This window comes from Lithobates pipiens, unplaced genomic scaffold (assembly GCF_037356315.1).
Source record: "Lithobates pipiens isolate NorthernLeopardFrog02 unplaced genomic scaffold, aLitPip1_a1.2 Scaffold_23, whole genome shotgun sequence".
Classification (NCBI taxonomy): Eukaryota; Metazoa; Chordata; class Amphibia; order Anura; family Ranidae; genus Lithobates; species Lithobates pipiens.
The window spans coordinates 60956628-60975925 of NW_027507785.1; the positions used below are offsets into that span (position 1 = coordinate 60956628).

The following is a 19298-nucleotide window of genomic DNA, read 5'->3' on the forward strand; positions in this document are numbered from 1 at the left end:
GAACACACTACCGATCTGTTCACAAATTCTTATCCGGAGTTATCTCTTGGTTTTTCCTATGTAGATTTTATTACATGGACAACTCCGCATACAAGTTACTCTTGTAGTAGCACAATTAATAAATTATTTTATACGTTCAAGTTCCTTCAGAATTGATGAACACATCTGATCAGTGGACATATTTGCAAATACTGCAATGTCCACAGGCAATGTCAACAGGCATAGGGAATTATTCAGGTTCCGTGCTCTTCTAGCTATCAAGAGAAGTCTCGGAACCACTATATCTGAAATAAGGGGAGTTGAACTTAAAAACATGCCAATGTCTTTCAAGGACATTTCTAATTTGGTTCCATTGGGAACCATATTTTGTTATTCTTAGGTAGGTGTTTTTGTTGTAAGATGCCTCTTTTTTTGGCTTAGCAGGAGATCTTCACACTATTTAGGCACTTTGCTTCCAGCTTTCTTCAGTGATTTGTGCAATTATCCTCTCCCTAAACCTTTTATACATTACCTTGGCTTCCTCTTTGAAATGAATATCCTCAGAACAGTTTCTCCTAATCCTTAAAAACTGTCCCGTGGGTATCCCAATCGATCAATGATCTAAGATGGGGACTCTGTGCCAATAACAACGTATTGGTAATATACATATAAAGTCCCAATTGCCCCTCCTGTCCCCATTTCCCATTTTGTTTTCATATTATCGGGGATGAAGAGCAATGTACTGGTGTACTGGTGTCGTGGTCTCATATAAAGTCCCAACCCATTCCTTTTTTTCAACGTATTGGTAATGTTTTCTTTATAGTAGGTTTTGGTAGTACATTTTATTACCCTCTATAGTGAGCTGCAGATCAAGGAAGAACAGTGTAACCTCATGGCTGGAGTATGTGAGTGTAATATTCCTCTCATTCTGGTTTAATTGTGACAGAAATTCCATCAGTTGGTCCACCATCCCACTCCAGACCATGAGGACATAGTCGATGTACCTCAGCCACCATCAACAGTGACCAAGGTATATCGAAGATTTATACACTACCTCCTCCACCCAGAGGCTCAGGTGGAGGCACGCATATGCCGAGGCCCATGGTGCTCCCATACAGGCACCCCTGCTGATGATAATTGACTCCCAAAAACTGAAAGCAATTGTTACTTAACATAAAGTCTAGCAGTTCAACCACAAATTCATTGTGTGCGCCCAATGTTGGATATTCTTGTTCAAGAAAATAGCTTTGATTCCTCACTCATGTGGAATTGACGTGTACAAAGTCTCAACGTCAATTCACACCAGGTGTATTCCTTCTGGGAGTCCTATGCCTGTTTAACCACTACAGATCCGCGCTATTGCCAAATGACGGCATTAGCGCGGACCTACATTTCCGGGACTACGTCTATTGACGTGGTCCCGGTTACGAGCGGCCTGCGCGCCCCCTGAGGGGCGCGCTCTGTGATCGGCGAGTCCGTGAGACTCGCCTGATCACCGATCCGTGTAAGGGGTCGATCCCGACCCCTTATCACGTGATCAGCTGTCAGCCAATGACAGCTGATCATGTGATAGAACGGAGCCGGTAATCGGCTATTATTCCTTCTCGCGCTGACAGCGCGAGGAGAGAAAAAAAAAGCCGATCGCCGGCGGCCGTGATCGGGACATCAGTCCCGATCACGGCCATCAATACAAGGGACCACCTGCCTCCCGCAGTGCCATCCTGAAATAAAATAAAAGCAAAAGTGCCCCCCGTCAGTGCCCATAGTGCCCACAGTGCCACCCACAGTGCCACCCCACAGTGCCACCCACAGTGCCACCCAATCTGCCTCAAAGGTGCTGCACCCCAGTGCCGCCCATCAGTGCCCAGCAGTGCCGCCCATCTGTGCCCAGCAGTGCCGCCCATCAGTGCCCAGCAGTGCCACCTATCAGTGCCACCTATCAGTGCCCATCAGTCCCATCTATCTGTGGTACCTATCAGTGCCCATCCGTGCCACCCATCCGTGCCACTTATCCGTGCCACCCATCCGTGCCATCTTATCTGTGCCCATCTTTGCCCATCAGTGCCGCCTTATCTGTGCCCATCGGTGCCGCCTTATCTGTGCCTATTAGTGCCGCCTTAACTATGCCTATCAGTGCCCACCGGTGCAGCCCATCAGTGCCCACCGGTGCAGCCCATCAGTGCCCACCAATGCAGCCCATCAGTGCCCACCAATGCAGCCCATCAGTGCCCACCAATGCAGCCTATCAGTGCCGCCTAATCAGCGCACTTCAATGAAGGAGAAAAATGACCCGTTTGCAAAATTTTATAACAAACTATTAAAACATGATTTTTTATTTTTTTTTGCATCTTTTTTTGTTTGTTTAGCAAAAAATAAAACTCCGAGCTGTAACTAAATACCACCAAAAGAAAGCTCTATTTGTGGGAAAAAAATGATAAAAATTTCATTTGGGTACAGTGTTGTATGCCCGCGCAATTGTCATTCAAAGTGCATCAGCGCTGAAAGCTGAAAATTGGTCTGGGACTGAGGGGGGTTTAAGTGCCCAGTAAGCAAGTGGTTAAGGAGCATATCCCTGACAAAGGAGGGCAGGTTGCTTACTAGACCTTTAATAAAATGGAGTCCACGTATTTACCTACTTTTTCTAAGGGGCCCTTAATGGCAGAGACTATAGGTCTTCTTGGGGGTCGGGTCATTGACTTATGTAATTTGGGGATTATATGGAATGAGGGGACATTATATTCCCCAACCATTAAATAATTGCATTCTTTTTTAGAGAGCATACCTGCTTAAACAAAAAAAAACAAAAAACAACATTTTTAATGTTTCATTAAGTATATTAACAAGTTTTGGCAAAGGGGTTGATGAACTAAGTCTCAAGAACTAATACCAGGGTGATTTCCCTATGTGGGAGTCACTACCAGCCAGAACGATAGGCATCACCTGTAGTCATTATGCAATGCCACTAAAGGCAAGAATCAGGAAGTACTTTGTGAAAATTAGTTCCTTATATATGGTTAATCCTGGACTATACTTATTATCGAAGACGCTTTGCAGCATCCACACCAGTGACTATATACATCCATGGTTTCTAGGAATCACATTCAAACCCTTTAGTGCATCAATACATTTTGCAATTATTTAGTACCTAGATCTGATTAGTGTGATTGCTGGGATGCATGGGTGTGTGTGCAGCTGCGACCTGTTCCAAAACAACGTTGTAATTTTAACTTAGCTGTGGAAAATAATTTTTCACTTGAATTCGTTTTTTTAATTGTTTATCAATTATGGTGCATTTTTCTACATTTTTATGCAACCGTGATGTTCTGCAGTGGTGACCTTCTTGGCAGGATCCTTTTCCTCCCTTCTCCACTGTGTATGCAGTAAAGCATGCTTGTTATACTCACAGTGGAACCTACGGGGTTAATCCTGCACATTGTGTAAAAATACTGTTTGATTCTGTCTTCTCTGATCCTCCCCTCCTTTTACTGGCCCCAATCCATCTCCTGATAGTACAGTATACACAGTTCATTATATACTGTCTTGGAACATATTACAGCCCTTGCCGGTATTTTCATATTTTTCTATTTTACCCTTATAAAAAGCTGCTCCCATCTTCAGTGTTATATAGAAAAGGTTGGATACCCCCTGGTGGCACTTTAAATTGGCAAAACACTAACGAAATATGTAAAAAATATATTTTATTATTGCAAAAAAAGAAGGAAAAACGAAGCTAAAAAAAATTAAAAATAAATCATCATCTCACGATGATTGCTAAAACATACACCGACACACAACACAAATACACATGACACAATATCTTGCAAATAGAATGTAAAAGTACGAATACAAAGTGATTTCTCTCCAGCATCTGAAAATACTTTCCGGTATCCAACATCCAGGATAAGCTTTTTGGTACCCAACGCGTTTCAGGTTCAACGTCCTTTCCTCAGGGGTAATTATATAGGAGGATTTCAATTCAAGATATGGTGAATGGCACCGCAATCAAAACACATACAATATTGAAGCAAGAGTAGAATTAGCGGTGTGAATGAATGGTGTATGTGGAGGTTTTGGTTCAACCTACAGACTTTGCGTAATGTAGCCCACAGGAAAGGGTCATATCCCTGGTCCCTCAAGAAGAAAGATATACAGCTAGGAGTGAGAGCTTTAAGGCTCAAATAGTGGTCTTGCAGTACAAATCAATAGACAAAACAATAGGAGTAGTGCAACAGTGGTGAAACTGAATTGAAGTTGTCACTACCGTTCCTTAGGCTGTATAGAGGGGGTCTGTAGGGCACACCATCCACACTGGCAAAGTCCGGCAGACAGACAACCTTCCAAAATAGCTATACGGCATACAAAATGGAAAACTACTACCAAAAAAAAAAAAAAAAGAAGGAAGAAGCAGCTAAAAGATCCGATTGGACGGCCAATGCATACATGTGAGGAAAAACAAATGAGGATTGCCCCATGGGATTGTATGGGTAGGAATGCTCTCTATATATTCTCAATGCATACATGTGAAAACCACAAAAAAGGATTACATAAACAGTGCAGATGCTGCACGCCACCAATACACGATAACCTGCCCTTCCACGAACAACAAAAATTAGAGCTCTGTAAAATGGAGAGAATAACAATGAAAACATGTCTTGTGTGCGTGAGCGAGGAGAAAAACATTCTATATTCCCAGATATAACAAACCTTATCCCCGCCATTTAGAAGTGACAGGAAAATGGAAGCATTAGGTCTGAAGTGCATTTATAACGATGAACAGCATAATTACCGACAATGCTATTAACTTGTGTGACTTTCCTGAAACGTGACAGAAGTATTATACACACAACAATGCCACTGTAATCGCACAGGCAATTTAGGGAAAATAGGCTTTAATTTTTTTTTTTTCTTTTTTGGATTTTGTATGATTAAAAATAGAAAAAAAAAAAAAAAGAAAAAGTGGCTCGTTATATAGAAGCACCGCTTAACAGGTAATTGAGTGGGCTGAATGAGATGTGCAAAGTGCATTCAACTGCTGCAACAGAGTCATCGTTAAACTCATGGGACCTGCACAAACGTGAAATCTCCATAGCAGTGTTGGTAACCTGTTTGCAGATATATCTCTCTCTATAATTTCATATATATATATATATATATATATATATATATATATATATATATATATATATATATATATATATATATATATGAGAGTGTTTAATGATTCAATCTCACCATAACTAACCATCTCGCTCTCTATATCTATATCTAAGAGAGAGAGAGAGAGAAAGAGAGAGAGAAAGAGAGAGAGAAAGAGAGAAAGAGAGAGAGAAAGAGAGAGAGAAAGAGAGAGAGAAAGAGAGAGAAAGAGAGAGAAAGAGAGAGAAAGAGAGAGAGAGAGAAAGAGAGAGAGACAGAGAGAGAAAGAGAGAGAGACAGAGAGAGAGAGAGAGACAGAGAGAGAGAGAGAGACAGAGAGAGAGAGAGAGACAGAGAGAGAGAGAGACAGAGAGAGAGAGACAGAGACAGAGAGAGAGAGAGACAGAGACAGAGACAGAGAGAGAGAGAGACAGAGACAGAGAGAGACAGAGAGAGACAGAGACAGAGAGAGACAGAGACAGAGAGAGACAGAGACAGAGAGAGACAGAGACAGAGAGAGACAGAGACAGAGAGAGACAGAGACAGAGAGAGACAGAGACAGAGAGAGACAGAGACAGAGAGAGACAGAGACAGAGACAGAGACAGAGAGAGAGACAGAGACAGAGAGAGAGACAGAGAGAGAGAGAGAGAGAGAGACAGAGAGAGAGAGACAGAGAGAGAGAGACAGAGAGAGAGAGACAGAGAGAGAGAGACAGAGAGAGAGAGACAGAGAGACAGAGAGACAGAGAGACAGAGAGACAGAGAGAGAGACAGAGAGAGAGAGAGACAGAGAGACAGAGAGAGAGACAGAGAGAGAGAGACAGAGAGAGACAGAGACAGAGAGAGAGAGACAGAGAGAGAGAGACAGAGAGAGAGACAGAGAGAGAGACAGAGAGACAGAGAGAGAGACAGAGAGACAGAGAGAGAGACAGAGAGAGAGACAGAGAGAGAGACAGAGAGAGAGACAGAGAGAGAGACAGAGAGAGAGACAGAGAGAGAGACAGAGAGAGAGACAGAGAGAGAGACAGAGAGAGAGACAGAGAGAGAGACAGAGAGAGAGACAGAGAGAGAGAGACAGAGAGAGAGACAGAGAGAGAGAGAGAGAGACAGAGAGAGAGACAGAGAGAGAGACAGAGAGAGAGACAGAGAGAGAGACAGAGAGAGAGACAGAGAGAGAGACAGAGAGAGAGACAGAGAGAGAGACAGAGAGAGAGACAGAGAGAGAGACAGAGAGAGAGAGACAGAGAGAGAGAGACAGAGAGAGAGACAGAGAGAGAGACAGAGGGAGAGACAGAGAGAGAGAGAGAGAGACAGAGAGAGAGACAGAGAGAGAGACAGAGAGAGAGACAGAGAGAGAGACAGAGAGAGAGACAGAGAGAGAGACAGAGAGAGAGACAGAGAGAGAGACAGAGAGAGAGACAGAGAGAGAATAGAGATATATACACACACACACACACGACAGAGAGAGGCTCTGTCGCTATAAAAGTTTATAGGAAAAGGTGACCCAGGAGTCTCATTAAGGGTTAATGTAAGGTTCAGAACTAGCATCTCTCCAGATTCGGTAGTTCTGAATCAGAACATTCAATCCTGGGTCCAAGTTTTGCTAGACGTCTGCAACCTGGCTCACTACACAGGTGTGCAAGGTCATTATAGTCAGGTCTGAGAATCACTCAAGGCTCTCATTTTTGGAGCCTGCTCCCAGTGTGGGAGAGGGAAGGTCTGACCCGGGGTCAGGGGTTCCCAGCCAGAAGCCACAAGACAGAGGTCTCATTGAGGGGTCAGAGGACCCAGCCAAAAGCCAGCAGGTCTTCGGGATTTAAAAGGTAGCTCCTATCAGGGGTGTCAAGAGAACCCCAATCCTTACGCCAGAGGTGGGCCATGCAGCAGGGCACTGCGCCTAAAGGCTAGAGAGCCAAGTGTTCTGAGAGAGCTGAAGGACACAAAGGACTGGCAAGAGGAGCAGCCATGCTGCCAACATGTTAGCCAGGTGGCTTGGTATTTTCGTTAATTCATGTCATGTAGAAGAAACCCCTGCGTGGGCAACTGATGTACAAATGAACTTTCCTTTATTCAATAAAAGTGGGCTGCCGTGCCCTAAAACTGCAGTTTGGACTGGCGCAGCTCATTGTAAATTGCTACTTTAGTTTAATGCCTCAATCTCGCGCGTGCGTGCACATATATTCATACACATACATACACACCCACACACACACACACACACACACACACACACACACACACACACACAGTGACTGACTAGGGCCAGAATTTTAATGTCTAGATCGGGGGTCTCCAAATTTTCTCAACAACGAGCAGTTTACGGTCCTTCAGACTTTAGGGAAGCCTAGACTGTGACCATCGGGAGTAGAAAATGTCCTAGCATCATTTGGAGTAAACAACGTCCCATCTTTGGTGTGGCATCAGTGAGAGGTATTGTACCCCATCGTTGGCGTCATTGGGAAGAACGGAGCCCCATCAGTGGGACGAATGGTGCCCCATCGTCCATGGCGGTGGGACAAATGGTGCCCCTTCCTTAGGGTCAGTGGTCCTCCATTATAAGGGCTGTGCGCACCTGCTCACTCAGACAGCTGGTATTCTAAAAGACCAGAATGCTGGGTTGGAGATTTCTTCCCTCCCAAATTCTTTGACATCTCAAAACTCCAGAACCCAATCTGGTAAAAATGTAGCTCAACCACAATGCAAAGGTTTGCAGCAGCAGTATGTGTATACTCCCGAACGGCTGCCTTTGCAGCTTAGGGGGAGAGATGGCAGGTGGTAAAAACAAGGCTCAACTACATGTTTTTTGATCGACCCCCGATTGCAAGTGAAAACCAAGCATAAATCAAAAAGGTTATCCTGAATAAAACGCCTTCTCATTCAACAATAAAATGTTTGAAAAGGAAGTGGGAAAACATGAATACAACAGGTTGCTATAAGAAAGGCAGTAATTTTTTCCAATATTAAAGGTTTACAGGTTTGACCTTCCACAGGCCAGTCAGTCCACATCAAATGAATACCCAGACCTCCGGATCACCATGGCAAATACATTCTGTTCCCGGAGAGGAGTTATATTTGGAAGGCAGGAGGGAGAGGGCAGCCGAGACCTGCTAAGACATTAATAGCTCCTGTCAATCCCTTTCATGTGGCGGTAAAATGCCTCTTATTCTGTAATTGCAGAAATCCCAGAGGAATCGACAAATACCTTGTTTCTGTTTCTCGTTTAACCTACAAATGGGATTAAAGGCCATTCTTTAGAGTACGCCGGACACAAATGGCAGACAGCGTGAAATCCAGGCAGAGAACAGGTTCAGGCTGTGTCCTCCGCCTACACGCACAGCCAGACGCTTGTCCATTTACCACAATGTCATCCCTAAGGCTACTTTCAGATTGGGGTGTTAGAGGTAAAGCGCTGCTATTTTTAGCGCACGCATTACCGTTGTTTTTGCGGCCCTTTACGGGCACTAGCAAGGCGCAACCCCCACTACCGTCCAAAAAAAGGGTTAAAAGCGCCCACAAAGCGCCGTTATTTCGGCAGCGCTGCCCATTGATTACAATGAGCATGGGCGCTGTATACAAAGAGATTCAAAGATGTGGCTTGCAGGACTTTTTTTGGTATCCTGCCAGCGCACCGCTCCAGTATGAAAGCACTCGGGCTTTGACACTGGAGTGAGAGGAGAGGCTCTTTACAGGTGTTATGCAGGTGCTATTTTTTTAGCACTAAAGCACCTGTAGAGCACCTCAGTGGGAAAGCAGCCTTGCACCGTACACACAATCGGAAATTCCGCCAGCAAAAGAGCGATTAGAGCTTTTGGTCGGAAAATGCTATAGTGCAGGGGTGCTCAACCTGTGGCTCTCCAGCTGTTGCGGAACTACAAGTCATAGCAAGACTCCGACAGCCACAAGCATGACACCCAGAGGCAGAGGCATGATGGGACTTGTAGTTTTGCAACAGCTGGAGAGCCACAGGTTGAGCACCCCTGCTATAGTGTGTATGCTCCATCAGATTTTTGCTGGCAGAATTTCGGCCAGCAAAAGATTGAGAGCAGGTTTTTTAATTTTTTGGTCAGAAAAAGTTCCGATCGGAAGTTTCAATCGTCTGTACAAATTCCGACACGCAAAATTCCTATGCATGCGCGGAAACAATTTGACGCATGCTCGGAAGCATTGAACTTCATTTTCTCAGCTTGTTGTAGTGTTGTACGTCACCGCGTTCTTGACGGTCGATTGTTCAGAGAACTTTTGTGACCGTGTGTATGCAAGCCAAGCTTGAGTGGAATTCCGTCGGAAAAACAATCCAAGTTTTTTCCGACGGAAAATCCGCTTGCGTGTATGGGGCATAAAGACTCAGTGTATTGGTTAACCTTTTCACTGCCACATATCTAAAATGGAAAAAAAGAGTGGCATATTGATTGGAACTATTCACACTTGTGCCTTGTGGCAACACATGGTAAAGCAATTTACCATGCATTAGCACAACGCGCCATCTCATCTGAGGTTTGTTGCTATGGCTATTTTAGTGATTTTTATAGCATAAATAGAAGTAGAAGCTGAGCTTTCCCTAGTCATAGTTAATGAACTTGTTGGACTGGTTCATGAAGCTCAGTGCAGGAAGTAATGTAGGCAGGAAATAGGAGGGGAGGGGAGGGAAAATGGCTTGGACACAACCAAGTGCTCAAGACAAAGCAGCAGCACTAGAAGTTGCCTGGCAGGCTCCAAGAAGCAGTCTTGAGAGATCCTGGATAATAGGAAGAAGACTCCATCACCTGGAAGAACCCAGTTAAGTAACTGTTTGGGGTAGGTCAGTCAGGATAGCTTGTGCAAGTTGCAGGCATATTTTGTAAATTGTCTTGAATTGTTTTTTCCCCTACAATTGTATGTAAAAGCAAATTTTAATTCTAAAATCATGATCATACACTACAGAAGTTTTTAATGCTTTCTTGCTTTTACCACAAAAGGTTGAAGATGTAGCGTCAGGGTTTCCATAAAAGGCACTGGGTTCTGAGATGATGGTTTAGAGAGATCCAGGTGACCTTTAAAGATCACTGCTAGGCCTCCTCCTTTTTTCACTATCCGGTGTTTGGTTAGGATCCTGTAGTTTTCCGGCACCAATTCGGTGAGGATGGTGTTGCAGTCAGAACCATAGTTCAAGGCTCCCCTTTCCCCAGAAGTCAGCGAGGCTGCAAGGGAGCAGCCAAAAGATGTGCGTAGTACAGGTACAGTACATGCTATGGTGTCACAGACAGAGGCCACAAGCCTGGGAGACAGAGGAGCAGCGCTGCAAGAGTAAGCCAAAAAGCTGAATAAAGTTCTAGCGTTTTGTAGCATTAGAGAAGGAGTGTTGAAGGGAGCCTTTTTGTGACCGAACTCAACTGTTCTGTCACAGAAAGGGTACCCTTTGATCTCTGATTGGACGAGGTGGAGAGGCAAGTCAGTTACTTCACACTATCCACGTCTTCCAATTAGAGAACCTTTGCATTTATTCAAAGAATGCAAAGCAATGTCTGAATGATGCCCATGCCCAGCGACTGATTTCCTTAAAATGGAGTAAGGTAGATGCTCTGCCTGGGACCCAGAAACTAGTGGAGAGCACTAGAGTAGTGATGTCTATACAGTGATTTCCAGCTTTTAGAGCCCTGGTGCCCAACCTGCCCCTGTCGACACTGATCTGCGTTTCCCTGTTGCTTTGTTATAGCAACAATTTCTGTCTCCTGAAGTCACCCCAATCTGTAACAACACCTATAGCATATTCGCAGTCGCCGGCCATCTCGGGCACCGGGTCTCCAGTCGCCAGCCATCTCGGGCACCGGGTCTCCAGTCGCCAGCCATCTCGGGCACCGGGTCTCCAGTCGCCAGCCATCTCGGGCACCGGGTCTCCAGTCGCCAGCCATCTCGGGGCACCGGGTCTCCAGCCATCTCGGGGCACCGGGTCTCCAGCCATCTCGGGGCACCGGGTCTCCAGCCATCTCGGGGCACCGGGTCTCCAGCCATCTCGGGGCACCGGGTCTCCAGCCATCTCGGGGCACCGGGTCTCCAGCCATCTCGGGGCACCGGGTCTCCAGCCATCTCGGGGCACCGGGTCTCCAGCCATCTCGGGGCACCGGGTCTCCAGCCATCTCGGGGCACCGGGTCTCCAGCCATCTCGGGGCACCGGGTCTCCAGCCATCTCGGGGCACCGGGTCTCCAGCCATCTCGGGGCACCGGGTCTCCAGCCATCTCGGGGCACCGGGTCTCCAGCCATCTCGGGGCACCGGGTCTCCAGTCGCCAGCCATCTCGGGCACCGGGTCTCCAGTCGCCAGCCATCTCGGGCACCGGGTCTCCAGTCGCCAGCCATCTCGGGCACCGGGTCTCCAGTCGCCAGCCATCTCGGGCACCGGGTCTCCAGTCGCCAGCCATCTCGGGCACCGGGTCTCCAGTCGCCAGCCATCTCGGGCACCGGGTCTCCAGTCGCCAGCCATCTCGGGCACCGGGTCTCCAGTCGCCGGCCATCTCGGGCACCGGGTCTCCAGTCGCCGGCCATCTCGGGCACCAGGTCTCCAGTCGCCGGCCATCTCGGGCACCAGGTCTCCAGTCGCCGGCCATCTCGGGCACCGGGTCTCCAGTCGCCGGCCATCTCGGGCACCGGGTCTCCAGTCTCATGTCCATAGTCTCTGACCATCTCTTGTATCATGTCTGCAGTCTTTGACTATATTATACTGCGTGTCTGCTCTCCATTAAATTATGTGCAACAGCACTCGAGGCATCCCACATCAAGAAAGTTGATTACAACTGTTCTAGAGGGATCCAACAGGTAATTGCTCCAAACTAGTCCAATGTAATGAAAATAAAAGCTTCACCACGGCAGGGGGCGGCGGTGATGCAAAAAAAGGGGGGACTTTAAATGAAGCTCAGGATGACAAAAATGAGTAAAATGGTGGCAAATAAAGATTTAATAATACGTAAAAAACAAGTTTACATACAATTCATTCCATGTATACAAAAATGCACCCATAACATGGTGTCACTCTGCAACCTGGTAATAATTGATAATAACATATTTACAACCATTAATATTCAGAATAAAATAAAAGGGGCCACCATACTCATAGTTGGATACAAATGTTAAGATAATAGTATCTGCACTGTCAATAGGCTCAAAAACCCAAATATGTTGAAAGAAGTATAGCACATATCATGATGGTTATGTAGTTCATACATCAGTAGCTCGACGCGTTTCGCGGCTTTAAACCGCTCTTCAGGAGCAGACATGTAAGATATCTGCAATAGGAACATATTTGTGGGTAAGTATATTAAATCAGGGTAGGGGGGGATGGATAAAACCCCCCAAACCCCCCAAAAATTCTGTATAAGACAAAAATGGCTTACAAATATGCGTGCACTGGAAGGCAGGGCTCTCCCCTGACTATCTGCAGAATTGTTCTAAGTGTATAAATTTGTTATTGATTATTACTGTGATTACCTTATGGTATAACACTATATACTGTTACTTCCAATATTGTGTGCACTGGTTGTCTGGGTAGTCTCAGCTCTTTCACTGCCCGTATTCAATTGGTGCGGGAGCCGTGACGCACACTGGGGTTTTTCCCCCCGCCCGCATTTGACGCTCGGGGGGCGGGTCTGCCGCCACTGTGTGTCGACGTCACATGTGCGCGCCGGTTGTACGGCGCCTTTGTTGCGCGGTCCTTCCGGCTCAGCGCTGTCCATTCTCCCGACTGTAGGTGGGGCTGGGGTGGTGCCGACCGCCTGGCGCATGTACGTCCGGGCGTCGGCGTCCCCGCGGCCCCCCCCCCTCCATGTCTGTGGTTGTGGCGTAGGGGGCGTGGCTGTGGCGGCGTGTATTTATGGGCGTCAGTCCGGGTGTGCTCTGAGTTCCTCTGAGCCCTACACCATAATTGGCATCACATTAATTATGCTCTGTTTCCTTTCCTCGCTAATACAGGTATATCTTACACTCTATCTTCATTTAACTCTTTATCCATTGAATGTTTTGGTGATGACCTCTTACCATGGTCTTCCACCATCACTTCTGTTTGGATTCCATTTCCTCAACTTCACATTTATCACTTTTCTTACTAACCCTTATCCACTGGTCCCGCAGCCCACACATTCATCCTTCAACATTGTTTTCAGCCCCTTTTCATGGTTTGTTTTTTGTTTTTTTGTTTTTTGTTTTTGGTTTTGGTTTTCAATTATTGTTTTCACCACACCTCACCAGTTCTCACATTCACACTAGGGATGCTTGGAGCTCACCCGGACGCCTGCCTGTGATGATCGCCGCCCTATACATGCCCTCTCGGCTCCCGACACCGATGCTTTGGGGTGGCCTGGGGTCTTTGGCGCCCTGCCTTCCAGTGCACGCATATTTGTAAGCCATTTTTGTCTTATACAGAATTTTTGGGGGGTTTTATCCATCCCCCCTACCCTGATTTAATATACTTACCCACAAATATGTTCCTATTGCAGATATCTTACATGTCTGCTCCTGAAGAGCGGTTTAAAGCCGCGAAACGCGTCGAGCTACTGATGTATGAACTACATAACCATCATGATATGTGCTATACTTCTTTCAACATATTTGGGTTTTTGAGCCTATTGACAGTGCAGATACTATTATCTTAACATTTGTATCCAACTATGAGTATGGTGGCCCCTTTTATTTTATTCTGAATATTAATGGTTGTAAATATGTTATTATCAATTATTACCAGGTTGCAGAGTGACACCATGTTATGGGTGCATTTTTGTATACATGGAATGAATTGTATGTAAACTTGTTTTTTACGTATTATTAAATCTTTATTTGCCACCATTTTACTCATTTTTGTCATCCTGAGCTTCATTTAAAGTCCCCCCTTTTTTTGCATCACCGCCGCCCCCTGCCGTGGTGAAGCTTTTATTTTCAGATGATAGGGATGGAGGCACATGACTTTACCCAGCCATGGCTTCACTCAAAGTCCCAAGCTCCCCAATTTCCCCCCCTTTTTTAGTCCAATGTAATGATGTATAAAATATCCATACCTAGAGTTCTACCTTAGGAATTAGTAAAAAAAATAAAAAATAAAAAAATAAATAAAAGTTGCCTGCAGTTAAACCGGTTACATAAAATGTGGTGTATGTGGTCATCTACCTGAAGTTCTGCTGGGACAAATACAAGAAGAGTCATAGACACACTCACCCGCAGCTCAGCTGGCACCGCGCAGTCTGCCAACATCGCCAAATCTTCCTGCAGACGTCCGTTCCCAGATGGTTCCACAGTCAGAACTTTTACACACGTTCCCGGCTTGGAAGACACTGCGGAGGGAACACAACTTCACTTTAAATTTTTTATTTACATTTTTTTGCATGACTCTGATGCATTTTATTAATTACAGACACTTATATAGGGCCATAAATTTACACATATTGTACATTCACATCAGTCCCTGTCCTCAAAGAGCATACAATCTAAGGTCCCCAAATCACATTCATACATACACATACTAGGGCCAGTTTAGACAAGAGCCAATTACCTACCAGCAGGTCTTTGGAGTGTAGAAGGAAACCCACGCAGGTACAGGGAGAACATGCAAACTCCGTGCATGTAGTGCCATGGTTAGGATTCAAACCGACCAAGGTACTACCTGTACTGAGTTTATAAACTGACACAATGCTTTCTAGGGGGTCCCGCTCACTGCAGGCCGTACATGTACAGTGCCTTGAAAAAGTATTCACACCCCTTGAAATTTTCCACATTTTGTCATGTTACAACCAAAAACTTAAATGTATTTTATTGGGATTTTATGTGATACCAACACAAAGTGGCACATCATTGTGAAGTGGAAGGAAAATGATAAATGTTTTTCAATATTTTTTTACAAATAAATATGTGAAAAGTGTGGGGTGTATTTGTATTCAGCCCCCTTTACTCTGATACCCCTAACTAAAATCTAGTGGAACGAATTACCTTCAAAAGTCAACTGATTAGTAAATAGAGTCCACCAGTGTGTAATTTAATCTCAGTATAAATACAGCTGTTCTGGGAAGCCCACAGAGATTTGTTCGAGAACCTTAGTGAACAAACAGCATCATGAAGGCCAAGGAACAGACCAGACAGGTCAGGGATGAAGTTGTGGAGAAGTATAAAGCAGGGTTAGGTTATAATAAAAAATATCCCAAGCTTTGAACATCTCACAGAGCTCTGTTCAATCCATCATCCGAAAATGGAAAGAGTATGGCACAACTGCAAACCTACCAAGACATGGTCGTCCACCTAAACTGACCGGCCGGGCAAGGAGAGCATTCATCAGAGAAGCAGCCAAGAGGCCCATGGGAACTCTGGAGGAGCTGCAGAGATCCACAGCTCAGGTGGGAGAATCTGTCCACAGGACAACTATTAGTCGTCTCTCCACAAATCTGCCCTTTATAGAAGGGAGAGTGGCAAGAAGAAAGACATTGTTGAAAGAAAGCCATAAGTCCCATTTACAGTTTGTGAGAAGCCATGTGGAGGGCACAGCAAACATGTGGAAGAAGGTGCTCTGGTCAGATGAGACTAAAATGTAACTTTTTGCCCTAAAAGCAAAACGCTGTGTGTGGGGGGAAACTAACACTGCACATCACCCTGAAGACACCATGGGAGAGGAAGCACAAAAGCGCCACTCTAAGTGCAGTATTGAAAACAATTTATTCAAACACAGGATCTATTGTACTCACAAAAATATGCGATAGGTAGGCATGTCAGAAAGGTAAAACCATCCAGGAGGGAGTCAATCAGGGGATCCATCAGAGGCAGAGATACCATCCCCACCGTGAAACATGTTGTGGGGATGCTTTTCTTCAGCAGGAACAGGGAAGCTGGTCAGAGTTGATGGGAAGGTGGATGGAGCCAAACACAGGGCAATCTTATATTCAAAGTAGGTTTTCATCTAACAAAATCATGTGCTTTTATTGGCTGTGTTCACAAAATGCTTTGATTAAGGCCCGATGGCTGAAATGCGTAAAAGTATCTAGGATTTACTTAACTTGTAGCCAATAAACTTTTGGATGATACGGGGTTGCGGTCTGGATTCTATTTTGGGTTTGGTTTACAAAATGTCTGACATAAATCAGCCCCCGTTTCAGCCTTTCCCCCTGTGACTTGCTACAAAAATTACAAGGTCTGTTTGTTTACTGGGGGAGAGGAGACTGAGGAAATGCTTCCTTCTGTCTGCAGCAGATGGCAACGTCATTTCAGCCTAGGTCACTTTTCCAAAAGCAAGTAGGTACGAAGCATTGGACACAGATTCAAGATGGTTGGTTAGGCTTAATGACTAAACACTGGTAGCTCTACCACAAAAACGTGGTCACCTGAAAGGCCAAGTCCTCCACTAAGAAATTCAAGTAAATATCAAAAAATAAATAAATAAAAAAGACGACGAAGGGGGAGGAAGGAAGGAAGGAAGGAGCACCAGCCGCTCATTTTAAAGAGCCCATAAAACATTTATAATACATAAACATAATAAAAAATTTAGACTACAGGAGGATCAACAGTGTCCAACGTGTTTTGGGGTCAGATAGTCCCCCTTCATCGGGCTGGGGGGGGGGTTCCTATAGACTGGGGGTCTCTAAACTTTCTAAACAAAGGGACAGTTTACTGTCCTTGAGACTTTAGGAGGCCAGACTGTGGTCACCAGGAATAGAAAATGTCCCAGCATCAGTTGGAGTAAATGTCCAATCTTTGTTGTCATTGGTAGGAATTGTGCCCCGATTGGTATCATTGTGCCCCATAGTTGATGTAATTTGCAGGAATTATGCCCCATAGTTGGTGTCATTGGTAGGCATTGTCTCCCATCATTGGTAGAAATTGTGTTCCATCATTGTGCCCTGTAGTTGGTGTAATTTTGTGCCATTGGGAGGAATTGTGCCCCATCATTGGTAGGAATTGTGTCCCATCACTGGCGCCATTGGTAGAAATTGTGTCCCATCGTTGGCGCCATTGGTAGAAATTGTGTCCCATCGTTGGCGCCATTGGTAGAAATTGTGTCCCATCGTTGGCGCCATTGGTAGAAATTGTGTCCCATCGTTGGCGCCATTGGTAGAAATTCTGTCCCATCGTTGCCCCATGCTGCTGTGAAGATACTTAATTATGATATAAAATGTAGCACCCTCTACCATAGGTAGGTGCTAAAGTGAGGATTTTTTGGTAAGGAACTGTCAGTACAGGTCAATTTAAGCAGGCCTATGCTTTAGGCTAAGCCTGTTTGTTTTGACCTGGGAGGCAGGGAGTGGTTAGTGTAGCAGTGGGTGTGACCACCTATGCTTCAGGGCTGAGGCACCTCCCCTGCTTCCAGGGAGAATGTTATGGAAGAGGGGTAGGGTCTAGAACTGGAGTGGCAGGCAGCTCATGCAAGGAGCCCTGACCAATCCCCAACTGAAATTGGCAGGGCTCCCATATTAGCTGAAGTAACAGGCCACTTGGAGTAGTTGACAGCTGGGTGAAGTGGAGAATGGAGTACTAGACAGCAGCAGGAGGCCGCCCCCATCTGGGGGGGGGCGGGGTGCACCAGTCGCAGGGGGAGGCCAGGGAGAGCTGTGAGGGAACTTCACCCTTACACAGTCATGGGCGAAGTCCTCATCTTTACATGGTCATTGATGAGGAGCACCTGGAGCAGAGGAGCAGGAGAAGCTGTTGGAACATATGGTTCAGTTAAGTTCTCCATCATGGACTCAGGGCAGAGAAAGGTCAGTGAGTGTACCACAGTGGAGGGCTGGATGTGGAGACATGCCAGGAAGTCTGAGGGAACTTCACCCTTACACGGTCATGGATGAAGTCCTCATCTTTACACGTTCATTGATTAGCAGTCCTGGAACAGAGGAGAGACTGTGGGGAATGATGTCAACTCAATGCAGCCTGAGGATGCAGGATTTGCAAGCTGGACTAGCTGGGAACAGTAGTCCACCGTTCAGCACATGCTACTCAACTACTAAGCTTCCAGGGAGAGATACTGCAGACTTCTGGCCCAGTAGCAGCAACCTATCAGAGTCAGCATTAGAGACTATTCAGAGTGGGTTCTTTTGCATATAGAAGAGGATATGACAATAAACAATGTGCTACAGAATAAGTTTGTGCAGAAGGGAAGGATTCCTGGAAGCAATAGTCTGCAGGAGGTGTCCTCTCTCCTCATCTCCAGCAATCCGCCCCTCCACCGCCCCACCTGCTATCTCTCTGCAGTGTGAGGATCATTATTAGAAATCAGTTGTATGACACAGCGGGGATGTCCCGCAGTGTCGGGTATAGTATATCAGAACACCGAGCGCTTCTCCGTCTCCCTCCGGTATTGGCACAGTGTGCTGTCAATCACAATAAAGGGAGACGGGACATCAGAATACGGTGTTCTCATATACAATACCCAAGACCACGGGAGATCCTCGCTGTGTCATACAACTGATTTCCAATAATAACCCCTGCTCTGCACTGGTGGGACAGACATGTGGCACTGGTGGTCCTTGGCATTCGGCTCTGGTGGTCCCTGGCATTCGGCTCTGGTGGTCCCTGGCATTCGGCTCTGGTGGTCCCTGGCATTCAGCCTGGCTGTCTGGCTGCAGAATAAGGGTGTGTGTTATGTTGAAGTGGGCGCGTTCACATTTACATGTACAAGCCTAGTGTACCTCCCACATTCACTCCCATCCCAAAGATTTGTGGGAAATGTAGGCTGATTACAGTTAGAGAGAGAGAAGAGGATATGATGCAATCCCTGTTCTAAGAGATCCTCCCTGCCAGAAAAGATAAAGCATTTTTTGAATCACAAAGCTGACTTCCTGAAAATTCAATCACAAATCTCTCTTAAAAACTGTAAGAAATTTCACAAATGTAATAACCGTTTAGTGTTTTGTGTGGGGGGTGTACTAATTTGGGATTTGTTCTGCTTTAAAGTCATACTATATATTATACCATTTCAGGTGTTTATTCATACTACTAGCCATTCATGCTTTTCAAATGCAGTTATTCAGACATGCCAAGACAAGGCTGGGCCTTCTATAGTTTGGAATAAACCTACCAAATTCATAGACCTTTTTACATTTCTCCTCCAGCTCCTCAATGAGGTCCTAACCGACATTGCTTGGCCAACCTTTTGCAATCCTCCACGTGCTCCACGTTGATGTCCATGCGCCCTGAACACATAGTAACAGAGAAACACTAAGAAGCAGCGCCACCTCTAGGCATCACTAA

At 45.7% G+C, this 19298-nt stretch overlaps 1 protein-coding gene across 1 annotated transcript in view; it reads right to left on the reverse strand.

Moving 5' to 3' along the window:
* Window positions 1-19298, reverse strand: part of ABTB1 (ankyrin repeat and BTB domain containing 1) — a 64006-nt gene that overhangs the window by 22295 nt on the left and 22413 nt on the right. Inside the window, 3 exon segments of the mRNA XM_077451729.1 lie at window positions 14289-14404; window positions 19126-19175; window positions 19177-19240. Coding sequence (XP_077307855.1) covers window positions 14289-14404; window positions 19126-19175; window positions 19177-19240 — 230 coding nt within the window.